This window comes from Elephas maximus, chromosome 19 (assembly GCF_024166365.1).
Source record: "Elephas maximus indicus isolate mEleMax1 chromosome 19, mEleMax1 primary haplotype, whole genome shotgun sequence".
In the NCBI taxonomy this organism is placed as follows: Eukaryota; Metazoa; Chordata; class Mammalia; order Proboscidea; family Elephantidae; genus Elephas; species Elephas maximus.
The window spans coordinates 48,132,189-48,148,388 of NC_064837.1; the positions used below are offsets into that span (position 1 = coordinate 48,132,189).

Consider the following 16,200-nt stretch of genomic DNA (forward strand, 5'->3'; position numbering starts at 1 on the left):
AAGAAGATGAAGGACTTCAAATTCCTTTTGCAAAATTATTTTCTGGAAGATCTAACCCACCCTCTTGCACAGAAGAGGCCCTCAGGAAATAGTTTCTAAGCACCCATGGGCTCTTTTATTTTGGCTGAAGAATGTTGGTGAAAGAAAGAAATACCACCTTTTAAAAACTACTGCTAAAAAAAAAAAAAAAACAAAAAAAAGAATAAAGAAAAACCATAGTACAATGCCACATTTATTAAGAACTTTAAAAATCCCAGTACCCCAATATCATTAAGAAAATCCAAAGAAAAGAAAGCTTCAATAATGACTTCACTGAAGATCAGATAAAAAATTTCATTAAAGCCGAGTCCCAATGAGCTGTTGAAATATTTCTGATAATATTTATTGTAAAAGCTTACACATCTCGTTCACATTGCGGGACTTCTGTTGATACTAGTTGTCTGAAGGACTTTTAGTCCTTAGTTTACGTGAATTTACATCCTAGGGAAACTTTGTAGTTGTTTGACAGAGGACTGCAAGCAGGGTTATGGGCAGTGGAGCTCAGAAGTTTGTTGGGACTTTACATTGGACGGGTGGTTAGTTTCAAAGGGTTGTTTTCTTAGGATTCCCATCAAAAGGAGGCTTTCAACAGGTGGGTTGGCAGCAGGTGGGCTGGCAGCAGCAGGTTTGGCGGCAGCTGGACTGTCCACAGTAGGATGGACGGCAGCAGGAGGCCTGGGCCTGGTACAGCTGGCAGCAGGATGGGGGGATGCAGCTCACCACACAGCAGGGGGGCAGGGAGGTGCCCTCCACCCGGCAGTCTGGGCGGCACCACCTGACACGGTAGCTCACAGCTCCATTGCCACCTTCCTGGCCAGAGCTGATGCCACCGACAATGCCACTGCCAGTCCCGCAGTAGCTGCTCTGGAGGCAAGTTGGCTGGCAGCTGCTGGTTTCAGAGCAGCGTGGCTGGCAGCTGGTCTCAAAGCAGCTTGGCTGGCAGCAGCTGGTCTCACCGCAGCGTGGCTGGCAGCTGTTGGAGCCACAGGTCTTATCGACGGAGCAGCTGGGAAACCCGCAGAAGCTGGTGTGGCAGCAGGCCATGGTGTCAGGCGTTGGGCTGAGAGTTGAGTTGCTTGGAGAAGTTTCTGAGTTTTGGCTGTGACTTCCACCTCGGGCCTTTTATATATAGGCCTTGGCCAGTTCCTCTGTTTGTGACAAACAACATTTTTATCTTATTACTCTTTAGCTTTTCTGGGGCCCTCTGATTGTTCAAATACTGAGTGATTTTAAGTATATCTACCAATTGGCTTTTCTTTATTGCTCAGCTAATACTCACCAAATGTGTTCCTCCTTGGAAAAATGTTAATGTTTCATTTTCAAACAATGCTGTAATTTCACTCAAGCCTCAACCTCAGTTCTGCACCTGTGGTCATATCACCTGAGGAGGTGACTCTCACCCTTAAGATGTTGTGGTTTACAGGTCATATGCACCAAACCTCAAGCCTCCTCCTTCCAGTGGAAAAACAACCACTAACTGCCCTTCATGTATGACTGTCCTTATTTTTATTTTCTAGATTGATAAGATTATAGTCTCAACTATCAGCCAGATAGAAACTCTTGATAAATTCTACATTTATAGAAACTCTGAGGATTTCTTGCTTTGATTTCTCCCAAACTTCAGAAACTCAGACTCGAGGAAGCATTTATCACTTGGAACGAAGTAAAGTAGTGCAAGGCCTGTGCCATCCCAACTCACTGTGGCTATTCCACTGCCACGTATTTAAAAGAAGGGTGAAGATTCGTATCCGATAATTGGAAAAAATCGCTCAAATTTTAAGTGAAACTGATATTTCTCTTTGAAGAGAAAAAAAAAAAAAATCCCTGCTGTATGGATTACCTGGACAGTATATCTCAGAAATGGAATTTATTGTCAGTATATGTCATGTTCATGTTACTATACCGTGTGTCCTATGAAGGGATGGTAGACCAAAGAGCATGACAATGGAAATTATGAAAGAGGAACAAGAAAAGAAGCAGGAATCAGGAAATACTTTTTCTAGATCACTGTGCTTAAAAGGCAGGTTAGGAAATGGATGATCAAATATAGTTCAATGGGTATAAAAGCAAAGAGATTAATGTCAATTTCAGTAAAATAAAATTGAAATAATTCCTGGTGGTTGCCGAAAGAAAGGATGTGTTTCTCCACTGGGGGCTGGGGGTTACATGCGGGAAGTTAAAAAAAAAGATGGCCAAAAGACCTTATTATTGCTGCATATGTATTTTTATGGTAGGGTGTTTTATTCTTTCCTTCCTTCCAATCATGAATGGAAGCACATAGCTTTTTAAGAAGTTGAGGTATTGGTTTGTACAGTGATGGAATTAAACTGGAAAATGATTCATGCCAATTTCAATAAAGATGTTCCTATAGCAACCATAGAAACCCTGGTGGTATATTGGTTAAGAGCTACAGCTGTTAACCAAAAGTTCAGCAGTTTTAATTCACCAGGTGTGCCTTGGAAACTATGAGGCGGTTCTACTCTGTCCTGTAGGGTTGCTATGACTCAGAACTGACTCGACAGCAACTGATTTGGTGTTTTTTTTTATTTGGTTTAACAACCATGACTGCAGGTATGAAGTTGAAAATGGGTTGTATGGAATCATCGAATACTGAAAATCAAAGAACCTTGTCCAACCATTTAATTTTATAGATGTAGAAGCTGAAATCATTCTTATTATAAATGTTAAACACATTTATTTAATTCTACTACATGCAAAGCACTGAAAGTTATACAGAAAGCCAGATCCATTTTCCTTGTCTCGTATCTTGCTCTAGTGCACAAATCAATATGGTACCAAGATGAGGGATTAATCAAGGAAAAGAGTTGAGTATAGAACCATTCAGCCTCAAAGTTCTGAATTAGAACATCAGTGTTATGCTGTGAACCACTTTTAACTTCCCCTCAGCGTCGGTTACCATTAGAATAAGCTTGAGTCTGGGAATGGCTATATTTCATTGAGGTTAAGTGATATGCTCCAATCACACAGTATCTTTCTAGAAGATCTGGGTATAAAACTCCTATCCCTCATTCCTAGACCAGTGCTTTTTATTTTATACCATACTGCCTTCTAGGATAAATCAGTGTCAGTGAATCTCTTTCATTTTTTAAAAAATATATTTTATAATAGCTCAGAAATGTTAGGTACTGGGCAGAATATAGTATGGAATAATGTGATTTTAAACATACTGCACATAAGCATAAATATATCAAAATTTTTAAAGTTATTTTTGAGGAAAAGAACTTCCCCAGAACTGCATTAAGTCACATTTGCCTCCTTTTTCTTGTTTCCCACATTTGAATCAGCTATCACTTTCCGAGCTTCTATGTCTGCTATACCTACCTATTTTGTCTTCTTTATTCTATTTCTTCACCACCACCTTAATTTAGCTCTTACTGTGTATAACTCAGAGAAGGGCAATGGCTTCCTAGTTAGTTTTTACATGTCTAGTCTTTGGCCTTCTGTCTTTATATGTAGCTGCCATAGGAATCATCCCAGTGTCCAACTCTTGTCATGCCATCCCCAAGCCCCAAAGCTTTCGGCAGTTCTTTAGTCCTTAGTGCTTATTACACCAATAACTAGTCTTCAAGACACACACATTTTCCAAATTTATCTTTTATCATTACTCTGCATATATCCAATGGTCCCAGCCGAACTGTCCTCTGAACAACCGTTATAGTCCCCTCCCTCCATACATTTGCTGGCTGCAAAGAATGTCATTTCCCACAGATCCGTATGCCAATATCTTAAGCCTTATATCATGCTAGCTTCTCCCTTCAGTCTTTGTTACTCTTCCTGTCAATAGTGACTTCTCTGTTGACACTCAACAGCAGATTGTGTTTTTCTTTTCTTATATTCCACTTTTTAGTAGAGTCACTGTGAATTTGACTCATCCCCCCAGAAGTTCCCTAAAGATGATGTATTTTAAGCTCAATTTTAATTTCTCACCATATACCATGCAGCCTGTGACTTGCAGATGGTAGCCAATCTGCATATTTTTCTTATGTGTAAATTTAACAGAAAACTTAGAATGAATAAATATAACCAAAGTCATGTCTGCTAGGCCAAAAAACTGTTTATTAGAAAATAAACATGCTACAAGACCTAAGATCAGAAGAAGGAAGTCGCTTCTGTTATGAAGACCTGGGAACAGACTAAGGCTAGAGGCTTAATCGCTGAGCTGATGTTGTAAGTCCTGGGTCTTTATTCACAGCTGGGTTGGTTAGGGGTCTTGATGGGTCAGGGCAGGAATTCTGTTAGGTAGAGAAATGGGAGCATGACTTTTTCAAAAGGCATATTGCTTGCTCCAGGCAATCAGTGCCCTGTTCAGCAGCTAGAGGACCTACAGGGGGTGTGGCAGGGGGCAGACTGGCAACAGAGGAGGGAGGGAGTGGCAGCAGAGGGGCTTCACAGAGGTGGACTGGGAGCAGGATAGCAATTCTTCATTCGTAGTTAATAAGAAAAGGTGTCTTCAATATATAGTACGGACTGGTTTGAGGAGACGAGGAATGGACTTCTCAAGAAAATGCATGTTGTTCTGCCTTGAAGCCTCTAGGGACAGCAGGATGTCCCCGGCAAGCTAGTTGGGGACCATTAGTAATAATGGCCCCTTAGCAGCAGGAGGACCTACAGATGGTGCTGCAGGGGGCAGGTTGGCAGCTGGGGGTCCGGCAGCAGGGGGACTGCACAGAGATGGGCTGGCAGCAGGTGGAGACCCAGCAGCAGGGCCGGCAGACCACGGCCGTGGAGGACGTGGGGCAGCAGGTGATGGGCCGGCAGCAGCCTTCCTGCTGGCTGCACGGGTCACAGCAGACGGGCCTGTGGCAGGGCTCACAGATGGCACGTGTGTAGCGTGGCACGCAGGTCACGGGGCGGCACACGGTGGTCTGGTAGGACACAGGGCGACAGCAGCAGGGGTCTTGGGGACAGCAGGGCTGGGAGCTGCCTCCTCCACAGCTCAGGGAGGAGAAGGTGGAGCCACAGCAGGAGCCGGTCATGGTGGAGTGTTGGGCTGGTCTGGATGGGGCTGTTGAGAGCAGGTGGATTTTCTGAGGTGTGAATGTCTTCTTCTCCCTCTGGGCCCTTTATATACCCTGGCCAGGTGCAAATCACTCCCCTTGTTTTTCTCTTAGCCAATTAAGTAGAATTTTGTTTTGACTAATGGTTACATTGCTTATGTCATACTCATGGTCTCATTAAATAACCCTTGTTTTATCCCCAAACATGAATGTATTCATGCAGCTCATCATCAAAACCTAAGAAGGCATAGTCATTGATGTATAGTAGCTCTTGATTCTTATTTTGAGCAGATAGCACCTGGGCGAAATGGTCCTAAAGGAACTGCCATCTTTGAAGATACAGGGATTCCTAGAGTGCTGACTGATCCAATCCTTGGCCCCAGCAAGTCCCTTGGAAGAGCCTACATGTGAATCAGACAGATACTAGGTATGCCTTTCCATGTGGATGTTAGGGGTATGAGTCTGCATATCACTTGGTATCGTAGAATGTTCTCATAATGTGCCACAACTAGGACAGCTGCTCATGTATTTATTTGTAAGGGAAGGACAAAACTTTATTTTTTTTCTAAGTATTAGAATAAATATCCAATGTGGTCACTATAGGGTCACTATGAGTCGGAAACCACTCGACGACAGCAACAGGTTAGGTTTTTTTTTTTGTTTTATCCAAGGTGGTCATGGACTTTTTATTTGCTCCAGCTCAGGTTGTGTGCAACTCTGGCTCCTTTGGTCATAGGATGCCAATTTTATTTCTGAGACATAACTTTTTTTTTTTTAATTTTAAGAATATATTTTATTTAGGCCAATATGTACAACATGTAATCATCTCAACATGTTATCAGTATAAAAATTTTTAACAAGACATTTTGCCTTTTTTTTTTAATTATTATTGTGCTTTAGGTAAAAAAAAAAAAATTTTTTTTTTTTAGGTGAAAGTTTACAGCTCAAGTTAATTTCTTATATAAAAATTTATACGCACATTGTTATGTGACCCTAGTTGCAATCCCCACAATGTGACAGCACACCCCCTTTCTACCCTCGGTTTCCTATATCCATTCAACCAGCTCCTATCTCCTTCTGCCCTCCCATCCCACCTCTGGACAGGAGCCACCCATTTAGCCCCATGTATCTACTTAAACTAAGAAGCACACTCCTCATGAATATCATTTTATGTTTTATTGTCCAGTCTAATCTTTGAAGAGTTGGTGTGGGGAATGGCCTTAGTTCTGGGTTAACAGAGAGTCTGGAGGCCATCTCTTCTGAGTTCCTCCAATCTCATTCGGACCCTTAACTCTGGTCTTTTTACTAGAATTTGAGTTCTGCACCCCACTTTTCTCCTGCTCCATCAGGGACTCTCTGTTGCGTTCCCTGTCAGGGTGGTCACTGGTGGTAGCTGGGCACTATCTAGTTTTTCTGGTCTCGGACTGATGGAGTCTCTAGTTTATGTGGCCCTTTTGTCTCTTGGGCTAATATTTTCCTCGTGTCTTTGGTGTTCTTCATTCTCTTTTGCTCCAGGTGGGCTGGGACCAATTGATGAATCTTAGATGGCTGCTCGCAAGCTTTTGAGACCCCAGACACCACTCACCAAAGTGGGACACAGAACATTTTCCTAATAAACTTTATTATGCCAGTTGACCTAGATGTCCCCCAAAACCATGGTCGCCAGACCCCTGCCTCTGCTGCTTTGTCCTTATACTTGCCTTTCTTGTGGATATGATGAAGGCTGTATAATGAGTGTTTTTCCATCATACCTAGACTTGGGTGCTATGCTTATGAAGTGACAAGATGGAGGGTTTTTTTCACCAACATTGCAAATACGTACAGTACCCTGGTCAGGGTGTGCTTTGGAAGACCACACAGTTGTCCTGCGCTGGAAATGTCATCTCCTCTCCTCAGCAGGAAGTATCGCCAGAGATGATTTAGGAATCACATGAGGAAAACAGTCTCATTACTTTTCAGCTTTACCCCTCCTGTTACTCACCTGGCTGGGTTTTAGATCATTGTTGGATCACTCCTATCCTTCAAAAGAGTGTGCCTCCTGCTCCCAGAGCTAAAGCTCCCCCACTGGAATTTCAAACATCATTTCAAAACATTAAAAGGAATGATAAATTCACTGAATGAAATGCAATGATGTCTAAAAGCTGTATCTGTTAGGCACCATTAGGGAAATAGAGGAGAGGGAAACCAACGGCCGTCTAATCACTGAAACATGTCAACTATCTCATGGTTTATGTCCTTTCCCTTGTTCACTGGCACATGTGATTTGTCAAAGTGGTAATCGGAGCCTAGACCAAAAGTTGTATATTGTGCTTTTTTTCATGGCACATTATCTTATGATCAGTCATGTGGGTCTTTGTGGTCATGCTTTATGCAATGGGAGCCTCTTTGGAAGACAAACTTCTTAAGTTAACAAGGTTAAGTTTTCTACTCCAAATACTTCTTAACTAAAGTTATTTCAAAGAGAGTTTTTTTCCCTCACCTTTGTAAAGATCCTCAAAGATAGAGTCCGTGATTCCCCTTAGTAAGCTTTTCTAATGTCTGTTCACTCTTAGACACTCATCAACACCCCACATCCAAACTTCATTTTCAGGAAGAGAAAATATGGGTCATGCTCAGTAATTCATGCCACAGTTGTGAGAACATGGCTCTGTGGTTTGACACTGGTGACAAGTCATATGTTATTTTCTGATGCCATTTATCCTAAAACCAGACAACACTCATTTAAAGCTTTGTCACTTACTGGCTATGTGACCTTGGGCCATGGGAGATAATAATAGTACATATTTCTCAGGGTTGTTGTTAAGATTAAATGAGCTAATAGTTGTCAAGCTCCAAGAACGGTGCCTGGCACTTTGTGACTTGTATTTGTTAAGTAAATAAATCTATATTAAAAGGTCATGTTACATTGGTGCCTTGTAAACTCTAAATTTTGATTTTTTGAAAGGCCAACATATTTGGTATGGCAAGTGGCAAGTTCTCCACTCAGCTACCACAGAATCACATTAAATAAGATTATTCAGTGGTAGGTTTCAGTCATAGCATGAAAAAAAAAAAAAAAAAAAAAACCTGAAAGGAAAATGTAGTGCTCCCTCTCTTGAGCCAAGAATCTGTGTTAAGGGGTTTCAAACCATTGCTGAGCCCATGGGAAGTATTTGTCTCAGAATTGTGGGTAGTGGCATGAACCCTACTGAGAACCCAACAGCGCATGCAACACAGAGTGAGGTCATAGAAAACCACCCTAAAAACATAAAACCAGCCTCCCACTAATTTATACAGGTTCCTAGTGGTAACGGCCAGCATATTTTGCGTAACAAATGCTGGGTCTTTGCTTAACAATAGTATTGTTTTTAATATGATTTAGTATTAAAATATTAATGTGAAAAAATTATCTTTTTGTGTGTTCAGTTCTTCATTATCGGTACAAATAAAGAAAAATAATTGTACATATAATATGAAATGGCTAGCAATTAAAATAATCCTTAATTTGGAGCATATCAAAAGTACGCCTTGTTCTCGGGGAGCATCCAGCTCAGTTGGCGTAACACAGTTTACAAAGAAAATGTTCTACATTCTACTTTGGTGAGTAGCATCTGGGGTCTTAAAAACCTGTGAATGGCCATCTAAGATACTCCACTGGTCTCACCCCTTCGGGAGCAAGAGAGAATGAAGAAAACTAAAGACACAAGGGAAAGATTAGTCCAAAAGACTAATGGACCACAGCTACAATGGCCTCCATCAGACTGAGTCCAGTACAACTTGACTGCCGGTGGTAGCCCAGCTACCATCAGTGACTGCTCTGACAGGAATCACAGTAGAGGGTCCTGGACGGAGATGGAAAAAAATGTAGAACAAAATTCTAACTCACACAAAAAAGACCAGACTTACTGGTCTGACAGAGACTGGAGAAACCCCGAGAGTATGGCCCCTGGACACCCTTTTAGCTCAGTAATGAGGTCACTCCTGAAGTTCACCCTTCATCCAAAGATTAGACAGGCCCATAAAACAAAACAAGACTAAAGGAGCACACCAGCCCAGGGGCAAGGACTAGAAGGCAGGAGGGGACAGGAAAGCTGGTAATAGGGAACCCAAGGTCGAGAAGGGAGAGTGCTAACATGTTGTGGGGTTGTTAACCAATGTCATAAAACAATATGTATACTAACTGTTTAATGAGAAGCTAGTTTGTTCTGTAAACCTTCATCTAAAGTAAAATAATTAAAAAAAAAATGTTATTGGTGTCTCCCAACACTCAAAAAAAAAAAAAAAAAGTATGCCTTGTTTTATACCCCTGAGATAGTCCTTTGATTTTTTTTTTAAGGCATCAACACACATGTACGTGCAAAAAAATTTTTTTTTTCTCACAAAATTGTTTCACATTTTATGACTTACATTGTACTTATTTTTTTTCCTTAAATATATGCCAGGAAAAATTACATGATATTTTCCTAATAGGTTTATGATCTTCAGGTATTTTAAGTGTTTTTTATATTTCCTTTGCATTTGTATCACTTATGTACTATCTGACATTTTTCTTATTCACACCTCATGTCCCCAGGTAGATTATATCCACTTTGAAGCAAGGGCTCTCTTTTATTCATTTATACTTACTTTTATTCATTTATACTTACTTACCCAGGGAGTTCAGCTCAGTGCCTTATTCATAGGAGGCATTCAATAAACATGTGTAAATTGACAATGGTTGGTTAATTTGCTTGGAAAATGCCATTAATGTGCAAACCCTAAACACAAATATAAGCAGCCCTCGAGAGCCAATGTTTAAATATCCACAAGAGTTGGCGTTGTGAATGACATTCTAACCTACAACCAAACCTATAACACATAAAAGGGAGTGTACTAGCTGAGCTAGTGGTTATAGTTGGCCCCAAAAGAGAACAGGGCACAATTACATGTCTCCTACAATACTGAAGGGAAACGTTTGACTTAAAGGCCCGTCGGGAGGCTCACATTCTCCTGCCAGCCCTCTTCTGAACATCAGTAATCATTGTAACTTATTTAATCTTTCATTACTCATTTTTCTTCAACTTCAAAAGCAGAGGTGATTGGCCAGATTTCAGCTAAGGAGGCTTCCACCTCTAACACACTGGGCTTTCTATGATGGGCTAACAGGTGGCAGTTCAGGAAACAACCCCTCAGAGTGGGAATATAAGTGTCAACCCAGATGCAGCCTCCTAATGTGCTCCTTGTCAAAGGACGTTCCTCCGTGTGTGACAAGTGCCCGGGATTGTGGGCACGCGCATCTTTGTCTCTGAGATGAAGATGTGGTCACGATCACCTTCCTCTGCCACCGTGCTGTATAAATGCCATTTACAGCTGTGGGGAGACAATGCACAGATTTACATTATTTTAGAGTGTAACAACTTAAGAGGATTATTCTGCATCTTTCTTTGAATATCTCTGGACCAAACAGCAAGACAGAATTGAATGAAAGGAAAAATCACAAAGACCATGACTTTTATGCTGGGAGTATTGAGTTTATTAGAAAACAGACAACATGACACGGGAGTTAGACTGGGATTCTGAGACAATATTGAGGATAGCACGTTCTTCGTTCATAGCTACTGAGAATAGGTGCCTTCAAGAAAATGCGTGTCATTCTGCCTCGAAGCCAAGAGGGACAGCAGGATGTGCCTGGCAAGCTAGTAGGGGACCATTAGTAATAAGGGCCGCTCAGCAGCAGGAGGACCTGCAGATGGTGCTGCAGGGGGCAGGCTGGCAGCTGGGGGTCCGGCAGCAGGGGGACTGCACAGAGATGGGCTGGCAGCAGGTGGAGACCCAGCAGCAGGGCCGGCAGACCACGGCCGTGGAGGACGTGGGGCAGCAGGTGATGGGCCGGCAGCAGCCTTCCTGCTGGCTGCACGGGTCACAGCAGACGGGCCTGTGGCAGGGCTCACAGATGGCACGTGTGTAGCGTGGCACGCAGGTCACGGGGCGGCACACGGTGGTCTGGTAGGACACAGGGCGACAGCAGCAGGGGTCTTGGGGACAGCAGGGCTGGGAGCTGCCTCCTCCACAGCTCAGGGAGGAGAAGGTGGAGCCACAGCAGGAGCCGGTCATGGTGGAGTGTGGGGCTGGTCTGGGTAGGGCTGTTGAGAGCAGGTGGATTTTCTGAGGTGTGAATGTCTTCCTCTCCCTCTGGGCCCTTTATATACCCTGGCCAGGGGCTGATCACCCCAGGACGCAGGTCATTTCCCTGTTTTTGTTTATTTCTTTGGAAATGACACTGTCGGCTTAGTAAGTTCTCTAGACATTTTTAAGGTATTCATAAAAGGCCATTGTTTCCCTTGTTTAATGAAGACTCATTATGTTTTGCTATTTATGGTTCGAAAATGTACTTAATGACCCTAACTTCAAAGTCTCCAATTACCTTTATAATTCAGCTGTGCTTGTGCAAGTTTATGTTTTGATAGCACAAAGTAGCTGTCACGCAGTTAGAATCACTTTGGAAGAGTGGAAGTAAATTCCCCAAGTTGTGAGTGTCTTTCTCCACTGCTAAGCTTCCTGGGCAAACACAAGTTGAGAATAATTCTACACAAGTTGTTTAAAAGACTTGGAATTTCAGTAAACAAAGAGTGTTCCAGCCCAGTTTTTGGAATTAGTAGGCGTCTATCTGCAGCAATGTTTGCCTTAGATATATTCTCTTTGATTTCCATGGTTGTATTTTTCCAAACCAAGATGCGTTTCATTATTTATAATTTTCATAATGGCCAATATTACTGAGCTCTTACTATGTTCTAAGCATCATGCTAAGTGAAAGAAGTGAATTAATTTCTACTCCTAGATAGTGTTTGGAGCTAATGCTCATTCCAAAAACACCTGTGGGAACATTACAATTTTGAAAGCCTCAGGAGCTAAAGAATGGGGTTGTATCATATTCCCTGTCTTTAAAGAATGTCTATTTTGTTTAGGAATTTTATCAGTGAATTTAATTTTTGAAACAAAATATTGTTATTTATGCAAAGGCTTGTTTTTAGAGTCACCTGAAAGGACTTTGTATCCTAACAATATCCTTAGGAATTGGAAGACTTAGTTCCCACGCATCCTTCAGAAAATTCCAAAACATACCCGAAGGAGATAGTCTCACAATTGAACATAATTGAGTGGTCATGGGGCACAATGAACAAAGCCAACAATATGGTGAAGAAGGACCTTTGAAGTCAAGGTTGTGGCCTATGAGCATAACAAAACGCCCAGGTAGTGATCCAAGCTGAAGCTGTCTCTTGCCCTGCCTTGCTCATATCCTCGATGTCTTTTGCTGTAACTGCTCCTCATACGTTATGCTTGAGTCCATTCCTGCTTACCAAACTAATTGTGATTTTCCTGTTTCAGACTGCCAGGGTTTGTAGGAAGTCATGTCACTCAGCCATTTTGTAGCTTCTGCATCCAGATTTACATGGTCCTCCTGAAACAACCAAGTCTGTTCTAGATCTGTGGTTGAAGGCTCAAGCTTAAGTCTTTTTATTGATCATATCTCTTGCTCAGTCCCTTGCATTCCTATGAAGAGCCGTGTCAGCCATGGTGATAACCAGGGCATGGCATGGAGTTACTTTGAAAATGAGCAAGAACCATTAGCAATGATGAGCTTGGGAGAAAGCAAAGCATTCTCTAGCCGAGAAAATAGTGTAGGACAAGGAAGTCTCTAGAAGGCTAAGAAGGAACATTCTGAGAGGAAGCAAACAGATTAGCTACAGAATTTAAAAAAGTGGTGATCAAGAACATGTGGAAAGAGACCTCAACTACCCTGAGACTGGAAGAACTAGATGATACCTGGCTACCATCACTGGCCTGACCAGGGGCACAGTAAATAATCCTGGTTATAACGGGAGAAAAATGCAGAAGGAAACTCAAATTCTCAAAAAAAAAAAAAACTGCCCAACTGACTGGACCACTTGACACCAGGGACTCCCTGAGACTACTGCTCTGAGTCACTTTTTTTTTTTTTTAATTTTTATTGTGCTGTAAGTGAAAGTTTACAAATCAAGTCAATCTCTCACACAAAAACCCATATATACCTTGCCACACACTCCCGATTACTCTCCCCCTAAGGAGACAGCCCGCTCTCTCTCTCCACTCTCTCTTTTTGTGTCCATTTCGCCAGCTTCTAACCCCCTCCACCCTCTCATCTCCCCTCCAGGCAGGAGATGCCAACATAGTCTCAAGTGTCCACCTGATCCAAGAAGCTCACTCCTCACCAGCATCCCTCTCCAACCATTGTCCAGTCCAATCCATGTCTGAAGAGTTGGCTTTGGGAATGATTCCTGTCCTGGGCCAACGGAAGGTCTGGGGGCCATGACCACTGGGGTACTTCTAGTCCCTGAGTCACTTTTTAAACCTTGAACCAAAATTATCCCCTGAGGTCACCTTTTAGCAGAAAAGCAGAGTGACACACAAAATAAAAGCTATCACCTGTTAGATTGGTGTTTTACTAAAAAACCATCTGAATGAGTTCAAAAGGTCAACATTTAATCCGAAGCAAAGGTGAGAAGATAAGGGGGCAGAGAAACTAGAGTACTGAAAATGGAAACAACCAGAACACAATTAAAGAGAAAGTTGACACAATGTGAAAAATGTAACTAATGTCATTGACCAATTTGTGTGGAAATTGTCAAATAAGAACCTAACTTGCTGTGTAAACTTTCACCAAAAACATAAATATTAAAAAAAAAAAAAAGAGCATGTGGAAAGAAATTGGACTTGTGAGTCTATTAATTGATAAACTATCAAACCCTTAATACAGAAAACACTCCATTGTGCACATACTGAAAACTTGAAAGTTTTTAAGCTAATGGGCTTCTTGTTGGGAAATTTTTACCATGTTTCAAAAAAAATACTTTTCTTCATGGTGCTTTTCATTGTTTTATTTTAAGAATGCACATGTCCAGAGCAAGGAGGGAATTGAGTTGGGATGATGATGTCTTTCTCTCTCCCAGCCCCCTTAGAATTTATCCATTCAATCACCCAACAAATGATTACTGATTATTTACTATGTGCCAAATACGGTCTAGATCAGTGGGAAATCCAGTAGTGAACAAAGTCAGTCAAGATCCCTGCCCTTGCAAAACTTGCTTTACCTGGTTCTTCTCAGGGGCTAAGTAAGTATTGCCAAGCATACAAGCAGCACATTCCAAAAAAGCTCTTTGTAAGTCATGTGTTTGGATTGCCAAACACATTTCTCGGGGAAATAACAGTGGTTAGTTTTCCTGACCAGCCGAAAAGTGTTCCACAGCAAGAATAAAAACTTATCCAATGTAGATTAACGCTAGCACCATTTCCACCACACCGGCATTGTTTCAAAGGTACAATGTGTTTGGAGTTCAAAATGAGAGTGGTTCTAACCAGGACTATCTTTCTCCCTCTCAGCAGCAGTGGCTCTACTAGAATCAGAATTGGTCACGGTGGTACTGGAAGGAGCCGTGGAGAAGATGGGGTAGTGGTTCTTCCAGCATGGGGCATTCAGCAGCTACGGAAACCAAGATTCAAATTTGACATTCATCACTGCACAGTTTTCTACACTGGAGAACCAAGGGGGCTCAACCTAGGCTTCCCCCTGCTTATCAGTGTGGGTGTATATTATTCATGAGTCAAGTTCGTGATCAGAGACCTGTAGTCTCAGCATTTCCTCAGCACCACCACAAAGCCTGTAACTTGAAATATGAAGATGCTTCACATGAGATGTCCTGAGTTACGTGAATTGCTATTAAAATTACAAACCTTGCACCCAAATTTTTCCTATTGTAAATCTCCAAAAGTGGTCATTGGAAAATCCTCCTGCCTTTGGCTCTTCTGCTTCTGTATAAAAACGCAGTGCCTATATACATTGCTTCTGTATACTGTAATTTAAATTAAAAAATGAGCTTTTAGAGATTAATAAATAATAATGAGAAGTGCATTTGCTTCCCCCAGAAATAAAATTTTATTTTTTAACATGCAAAGAACAGCATAAAAAGTACTGTCTTGGAAAAATGCCCAATCTAAGAACCCTTATCGTTAGGAAATGAAGAGTCAGCGTGATAGAGCTCCATTCAAGAGGAACTTTGATCTTTGTGTACTCATATCTTTCAAGCCAGGAATTCAAATGATGAAAGCCAAAATTTTCTAAAGATTGTCAAAAGAGGGTCAGGATTAGCTGCGCCAGTACGTGGAAAAAGGACAGGCAATTACTGTTGAGTTAGTTGTTGAAGAGCATGTAGGTGGCAGAGATGGTTTCTCTCATCTGATCCGACAGCGGTGGTGTTTGCACAAGTTTCTGCACACCTGGCATGTCAGAGCTGGGCTGCTCAGCAGCAGGAGGGCCTGCAGATGGTGCTGCAGGGGGCAGGTTGGCAGCTGGGGGTCCGGCAGCAGGGGGACTGCACAGAGATGGGCTGGCAGCAGGTGGAGACCCAGCAGCAGGGCCGGCAGACCACGGCCGTGGAGGACGTGGGGCAGCAGGTGATGGGCCGGCAGCAGCCTTCCTGCTGGCTGCACGGGTCACAGCAGACGGGCCTGTGGCAGGGCTCACAGATGGCACGTGTGTAGCGTGGCACGCAGGTCACTGGGCGGCACACGGTGGTCTGGTAGGACACAGGGCGACAGCAGCAGGGGTCTTGGGGACAGCAGGGCTGGGAGCTGCCTCCTCCACAGCTCAGGGAGGAGAAGGTGGAGCCACAGCAGGAGCCGGTCATGGTGGAGTGTGGGGCTGGTCTGGGTAGGGCTGTTGAGAGCAGGTGGGTTTTCTGAGGTGTGAATGTCTTCTTTTCCCTCTGGGCCCTTTATATACCCTGGCCAGGGGCTGATGACCCCAGGACAGAAGGTCATTTCCTGGAGTTGTGTTTGAAATGAGACTCAGGACTGGCGGATTCTGCTGCTGAGGCAGCAGTTCCAACGCTGATGAAGAATGCTTTCTTTTCCTTCCTGTCTGCCTTTTCCCTGGAAATGAATACTCGATGATTCACACCATCAGAAAAATTACTCGTCCAAAAGCCAAGCCTTTCATCCTATGCCATGTGACAGGTTGAAAGTTTGAAGACTCCAGTGTTGACACCATCACACTTCCCTCCTCTTGGCCTTCCGTGACTAAGAGTTAGGCTGTCATGTTCGTGAAGTCATAGGTCTGGCTTCTGATTGACTTTGAGATGAAAGATTTTCT

At 42.7% G+C, this 16,200-nt stretch overlaps 4 protein-coding genes across 4 annotated transcripts; all 4 read right to left on the reverse strand.

The window, feature by feature from the left end:
* Positions 1-624: 624 nt before the first annotated feature.
* On the reverse strand, positions 625-1,083 carry LOC126062384 (keratin, high-sulfur matrix protein, B2A-like). Its single transcript, XM_049859892.1, has one exon. It carries the CDS (start codon positions 1,081-1,083, stop codon positions 625-627), a length of 459 nt encoding a protein of 152 aa, XP_049715849.1.
* A 3,566-nt stretch (positions 1,084-4,649) lies between these two features.
* On the reverse strand, positions 4,650-5,036 carry LOC126062389 (keratin-associated protein 2-1-like). The gene has a single exon (XM_049859896.1). The coding sequence runs from the start codon at positions 5,034-5,036 to the stop codon at positions 4,650-4,652; it is 387 nt and encodes a 128-aa protein (XP_049715853.1).
* A 5,706-nt stretch (positions 5,037-10,742) lies between these two features.
* LOC126062386 (keratin-associated protein 2-1-like) lies at positions 10,743-11,129 on the reverse strand. The gene has a single exon (XM_049859893.1). The coding sequence runs from the start codon at positions 11,127-11,129 to the stop codon at positions 10,743-10,745; it is 387 nt and encodes a 128-aa protein (XP_049715850.1).
* Positions 11,130-15,349: 4,220 nt separating this feature from the next.
* LOC126062387 (keratin-associated protein 2-1-like) lies at positions 15,350-15,736 on the reverse strand. Its single transcript, XM_049859894.1, has one exon. It carries the CDS (start codon positions 15,734-15,736, stop codon positions 15,350-15,352), a length of 387 nt encoding a protein of 128 aa, XP_049715851.1.
* Positions 15,737-16,200: the final 464 nt, after the last annotated feature.

Coding starts and splice junctions, on each gene's coding strand:
- LOC126062384 (XM_049859892.1), bottom strand. CDS start 1,083: ATGGCCTGCTGCCACACCAGCTTCTGCGGGTTTCCCAGCTGCTCCGTC.
- LOC126062389 (XM_049859896.1), bottom strand. CDS start 5,036: ATGACCGGCTCCTGCTGTGGCTCCACCTTCTCCTCCCTGAGCTGTGGA.
- LOC126062386 (XM_049859893.1), bottom strand. CDS start 11,129: ATGACCGGCTCCTGCTGTGGCTCCACCTTCTCCTCCCTGAGCTGTGGA.
- LOC126062387 (XM_049859894.1), bottom strand. CDS start 15,736: ATGACCGGCTCCTGCTGTGGCTCCACCTTCTCCTCCCTGAGCTGTGGA.